General features: G+C 35.4%; 2 protein-coding genes across 2 annotated transcripts; one reads left to right on the top strand and one right to left on the bottom strand.

The window, feature by feature from the left end:
- Window positions 1-1,402: 1,402 nt before the first annotated feature.
- On the bottom strand, window positions 1,403-3,679 carry CBG24414 (the record flags this gene model as incomplete). The annotated part of the gene is made up of 5 exons (XM_002632046.1): window positions 1,403-1,564; window positions 2,013-2,118; window positions 2,580-3,087; window positions 3,430-3,493; window positions 3,536-3,679. 5 exons carry the CDS (start codon window positions 3,677-3,679, stop codon window positions 1,403-1,405), a joined length of 984 nt encoding a protein of 327 aa, XP_002632092.1.
- Window positions 3,680-4,102: 423 nt separating this feature from the next.
- Window positions 4,103-5,075, top strand: CBG24413 (the record flags this gene model as incomplete). The annotated part of the gene is made up of 3 exons (XM_002632045.1): window positions 4,103-4,202; window positions 4,796-5,005; window positions 5,053-5,075. 3 exons carry the CDS (start codon window positions 4,103-4,105, stop codon window positions 5,073-5,075), a joined length of 333 nt encoding a protein of 110 aa, XP_002632091.1.
- Between the last annotated feature and the right edge of the window lie 1,286 nt (window positions 5,076-6,361).

Here is a 6,361-nt window from a genome sequence, read left to right as displayed (position 1 = left end):
AGTGGACGATCCGGGTGTCGTTCTATTAGAGGTTTTACGGTAGTTTAGAATAGGGCCTAAAATCTAGAATTTTTAAATTTTAAAGTTTTTAGAGTTTCTGAAGTTTTGGAATTTTCGGAATGCTTTGTGATCCTGAAAATTGCTAAAATTGGCCTGAAACGCTCCAAATCACTTCAAACCCAAGTGCGATGCACCATATCACATCAATAATCATGGAATATCGAAAAAACTAGAAATCCTAGAAAATAACTATCAACTAGAAAAGTGTAGAACACAACATTTTACACTAGAAAACGGTTTTAGATTTACAGAAGTGCTCCCAGGTATTCTGTAAATTTCCAGTTTTCGGATCGATGCACCATTTCTCCAATTCAGAGCGGTTTATGGTTATATCTCAAAAAATAGAGAATCTATCGAAAAATGTAGAGCACTGAATTTTAAACCAGAGAATTGCCAAAAATTTAATTTTAAAAAAAAGTTTCCCTGAAGTTCCGGAAATTTTCAGTTTCCAGGTCGATGCACCACGTCTCCTACGCACAATAGTTTGAAGCTAGAAATCCCAAAAAAATTCATGAACAAATATTTTTCCATTTTCAAGTGATAAGTCAAAGCGAAGCTGATAATGTTCTCGTTTCCCGGGCAACATGCATGCCATTGGGGGCGAGAGAGACTCCTCCTGTTCTCTGCGTCTCTCACTCTCTTGCCGTACTCTCGTTCTCTACCACTCTCTGACTTTTAAACGTTTTTTCACGAATCTTTGTTTCGAAATTGATTTTCAAAGCTTGATAAAATAATATTGGTACCTTTTTTGACCCTAAATCTTTAATTTTGACCTAGATGCCTGAAAATTGCTCAGAAACTAATTTTTTCCCCTTTAGAAATTATTTTGGCACGGTGCCAAATGATACCCCACCCATCACCTAATTGCTCAGATTATATCTGTATCCTAGATTATCCGCATCACTTTTTCCTTTTGTCTACCGACTAATTAGGAACCATCTGCTTCTTTTTAAATGGCTCCAATTAGTCCCAGTTGGTCGAAAATGCTCATATTTTCGCGGTCGATGCACCATATCACATCAGTAATTAAGGAATATCTCAAAAACTAGAGATCCTAGAGAAAAGCGGTAAACTAGAAAAATGTAGAGCGCAAAATTTCACACTGGAAACTATTTAAAAATTCTAACACTTTTTCACAGAAATTCTGAAAATTTCAAATTTTCGGGTCGATGCACCATATCTCCTATTAAGAGTGTTTTTAGGGCTATATCTATAAAACCAGAAATCCCAGAAAAAACGGTCAACTAGAAAAATGTAAAGCACAAAATTTTACATTAAAAAATCAATCAAATCTCTCTTTATTATACCCAATTATGCAGATTTATTTAGAGTTCTAGAGTTCTCAAGGCTTCTGACTCTGATCACTCGGCTCACTGGCCTCTTCATCGATCGATTGATCGGTTTCACCTCTGCCACGTCCACGGCAGCAGCACAAGACACTTCCGACAATTGATCCGATGATTGCCAGAAGGATCAGACCTCCGCAGAGATACCAGAACCAGCTCTGAAAATTTTTTTCTCCAAAAAACACTTTCCGGTCATTTTGAACACCAAAAATTATATTTCTGTGGTCCACACAAAAATCAAAAAGTTTTGACCCCGGAAAGAATCGAACTTTGGCCTTGTGGACCGGAAAAGTTTGGTGTCAAATCCCACTGAGCCATCTGGTACACTTTTTTGAAAATCAAGATTTTTGAGAGTTTTTTGGTGGTTTTCGGGTTATTTGGGTGTTTTGAAACGGTTTTTTTGTGTTTTTGGCTGAAAAATTTTTTTTTCGATTACTGTACCTGCCAGTAGAAAGAGCAGAAATCTAACTTCACACAGCAGAATCAATAAACAAATTAAATTAAATTGGTACTCTGGACTCGTGGTATTGGCACTTTTATATTCTGGAGACTCCATATCTGAAAATTTTTAGACTTTAAAAAGTTACTGTAGCTACAGTAACTCACACAAATCACACACTGCTTTTTCGAGAGACATCGTTGTCTTCCGTTTGGAAAATTCCTTCGCGAATCACCCAGTGTTGAAGCGCCTGAGGCGTATATACATAAAAAACTAAAAACCGGTGTATTTATATAAACTAAAGCCCAGAAGGTTCAAATTCGGATGAGCGTAAACCAACCACAAATTACAACCATAATTTCTCAACTTTGGCCAAATATATCTCGGTTCCTGTAAAAGATATTCAGAAATTTTGAAAACGAAAATGTTTGTCTTGATATCAGAAGCATTTCATCAGTTGACAAATTTTAAATATCTCAAACAGGAAACGAGATAATTAGGTTCGAAGGAACGATCTTTTTAAGCAGTTTCACAGATTTCAAAAGTAAAAATTCCAGTTTATTTAAACGTGACGAAAAAAAATTAAAAAAGGAACCCCGTGTCGAAAAAAAAATACTTCGAAAGAAATTTAAAATTCTAGATAAAAACGACTACGTGAATTGGTTTAGAAACCATTGACCCTTGGGAGAGTAATATAAAAGAAGAGGGAAATGAAAGGAAGAATCAGTTCTCACATTCTCTCGGCTCTAGAGAAGGTGACCCAGGGATCCTGGGTCCTAGGTCCTGGGTCCTGGATCCGGTTGACCTGGATCCGGGTACCCTGACCGGGTGACCTGGATGCGGGCGAACTGGATCCAGGTGACCTTGATCCGGGTGACCCTGACCGGGTTGACCTGGATCCGGGTGACCTTGATCCGGGTGACCCTGGCCAGGTGACCTGGATCCAGGTGACCTTGATCCGGGTGACCCTGACCGGGTTGACCTGGATCCGGGTGACCTTGATCCGGGTGACCCTGACCAGGTGACCTGGATCCGGGTGACCCTGACCGGGTGGCCTGGATCCGGGTGAACTCGATCCGGGTGACCCTGACCAGGTGACCCTGACCAGGTGACCCTGACCAGGTGACCCGACCAGGTGACCTGGATCCGGTTGACCTGGATCCGGGTAACCCTGACCAAGTGACCTGGATCCGGTTGACCTGGATCCGGGTACCCTGACCGGGTGACCTGGATCCGGGTGAACTGGATCCGGGTGACTTTGATCCGGGTGACCCTGACCAGGTGACCTGGATCCGGGTGATCGAGAATCAAAGTTTCAAAAATTCAATTTTCGCAACTTTCCTGTATTTAATTAAAATTAAAATTTGAAATTTCCGGTTAGCTTTCAAATGGTAACAACACGAAATGAAAGTTCAACTTCCGTTTTTCTAAGTATTTTTTCATATTTTGAATAAATAGAGATAACAAATAAAATTTTTATGACATATGAGAAAATAAATAAAATTTAAAAAAAAAATGCACGAATTCAATCAAAAGCCAGTGATTTTTTGAGTAGCTCTGCAACAATTTTTGGTTCCAATTCACTGGGATCCTCTGGAATGACTGATCGAATATCCGCTCTTGATTTAATTTGATCCGAGCACATTTTCTGAAATCAATCAATATAATTAATTCCAGTTAAAAAACTCACTTTCAACTCTTCCATCATATAATTTCCAGCCAATTCTAACTTCTTTTTTAATCCCAATTTTGAATCATTAACCAGAAATTCCTCGCATTTTTTGACAAGTAAAAGAGTGTCAAACATATCAGCCACTGATAGAATTCTGCTCATTCTTCAAAAAAAAGCGATAAGTACAGTATCTCACCAGCAATTCCTTTATATCCATATAGAACCTCCAGGTAGTATTGGAAGTCTTGAGAAAGAACTTCCGATTTGGATTTTTTGTCTTATTTTTCAAAATTCAAAACTTTTTCAAACGATTTCTCTGTGTTTTTCTAACTTCCACACAGTTTAAAAAAAAGCTGAACAAATTTTTTAAAAAAGTTTTAGGGTGCTGATCCTTTAATTAATTTTTTGAAAAAAAATTTCCAATATTTATTCAGCTGTTTCAAAAAAATTGTCTGATTTTTGATATTTTCCAAAAATTTTATAGTTTTGAGATTTTCAAAAAAAAAGTGGGCGGAGTCTAAATTTTTAGGATCCCATAAAAAGAAAAATCTAGAGCTAAAAATCAGTACTTTTTTTTGTTCAAAAATGCTCCGGACTACTGTAGTTTTGGCAATTTCTCTGTCTGTTATTGTCATGGCCGATAAGGATATAATGACAATTTGTGAACAAGGAGGAGAATTCGGGCGCAAGTTTTTTTTGAAGAATCTTTTTTTTTCAAAACTCTAGGAGATTTCAGATTTTTTGAGTGACAAAATTAAAATCAACGTGAGAAGAGCTTCAAAATGAGCATAAACAAGCCTAGGTTTAAAATTTCTAGATTTCGGCCTGAAAATCGGCCTAAAGGCCTGAAAATCAATTTTTCTGCCGGCCTAGGCTTGTTTATACTCATTTTGAAGCTCAAAATCTGAAAAATAAGGCCGTATCTATAAAAAGCGTCGGAAACTATTCTTTAACAAGTTATGATCATATTATTCAAAAATTTTCAAAAAATTTGGACTTTTGAAAAAATGCCATAACTCTCGACATTCTATTCTAGCATGATTTTTGATTGAATTCACAGATTTTTTAAGTATTTTGCTTTGAAATGAGTATAAACATGCCTAGATTGGCTGAAAATTGATTTTCCGGCTTTTCAGGACGGTTTTTAAGCCGAAATCTGAACTATCTGGAACGTAGGCTTGTTTATACTCATTTTGAAGCTAAAAACTTATAAAAAACTATTAGATTCATAAATATCAGATTTAACCAAATTTTTCCAGCCAAAATTCAAATTTTCAGCTTCAACTGGTGGGTTGTGTGCCGTTGGGGCTATCAATGTACTAAACGGAATGTGTTGTCGTGAAAACAAAATCCGCGAAGTGCAATGCTCAGATAAAACGGATCAAAATGGCCAAAGTTTGTGTCCATTGACAAGAATCGGATGTTTAAGAAATCTTTTGGGTTCGCTGAAACAGGAAATTGATTTTTGTGCGAAAACTTGCCAATTTTGTGAGTTCTCGGGTCCAAATTTTGATGAAAAATTGATATTTTTCCAGGTCCCATTCCCAGTTTCGATTGATTGATGCTTCGTGATATTTTTTCGAGTTTTTAATAAAATATTTTTTTTGCAAAAATTGAAACTTTCTAAAATTACTATAACGTTTTTAATAATAGTTTAACTAGTTTTTGTGGATTCATTCTTATTTATCAGGTTATGAGCTTCAAAATGAGTATAAACAAGCCCAGGTTGTGATGGAAATTGATTTTCAGGCTTTTGGGCCTAAATCTGGAAAATTTGGAGCCTAGGCTTGTTTATACTCATTTTGAAGCGAAAAATGTGATAAAATCAGAAAACTTATCAATTATCGTATTCAACTGAAACTTCGAGAGTTATGGCCGTTATTCAGAAATCAAATTTTTTTTCGGAAAAAAATGACCATAACTTGCTTTAAACCAGTTTTCATAGATTCAACTTCATTTTGCAAGATTCCAGCTTCAAAATGAGTATAAACAAGCCTAGGTTGTGGTGAAAATAAAATTTCAGGCTTTTAGGCCGATTTTCGGGCCGATATCTGAAAATTCTGGAACCTAGGCTTGTTTATACTCATTTCGAACCTCTTTTCACGCTGAACTCATTCAAAAAACTTAGAAATTTTTAAAACTTCAGGGAATTTAGAAAAATCGATTTCAAAATATTTTCTGAATGTGAGCTACTCAACGAACAATCACTGGAAACGGAGACGCAGAGAAAAAAAAGGCGAAACGTGATTCTCTTATCAATTATTTCACATTTGCGGGCAGACGATCCAATTTTCCTTACTTCCCCCGGAAATTGTAAAAAAATCCGAAAAAACGGAATTTTTGATGACAAAGTATTTATTGTCATACATCAGAGTGAAAATTAATTTTTTTCTAGAAAATCACGTAGACAGAAAAACTCAAAGGATTCGGCCATACGAATATTAGAAATTTCAGAAATTCTGAAATTCTGAAATACAGAAATTCAAAAATTCAGAAATTCAGAAATTGAGAAATTCAGAAATTCAGAAATTCAAAAATTCAGAAATTCAAAAATTTAGAAATTTAGAAATTTAGAAATTTAGAAATTTAGAAATTCTGAAATTCTGAAATTCTGAAATTCTGAATTTCAGAATTTCAGAATTTCAGAAATTCAGAAATTTCAGAAATTCAGAAATTTCAGAAATTCAGAAATTTCAGAAATTCAGAAATTTCAGAAATTCAGAAATTTAGAAATTTAGAAATTTCAGAAATTCAGAAATTCAGAAATTCAGAAATTTCAGAAATTCAGAAATTCAGAAATTCAGAAATTCAGAAATTCAGAAATTCAGAAATTCAGAAATTCAG

This window comes from Caenorhabditis briggsae (genome assembly GCF_000004555.2).
Source record: "Caenorhabditis briggsae complete genome, chrII, whole genome shotgun sequence".
NCBI classification, from domain to species: Eukaryota; Metazoa; Nematoda; class Chromadorea; order Rhabditida; family Rhabditidae; genus Caenorhabditis; species Caenorhabditis briggsae.
This window is presented reverse-complemented; position numbering and strand designations above follow the sequence as displayed.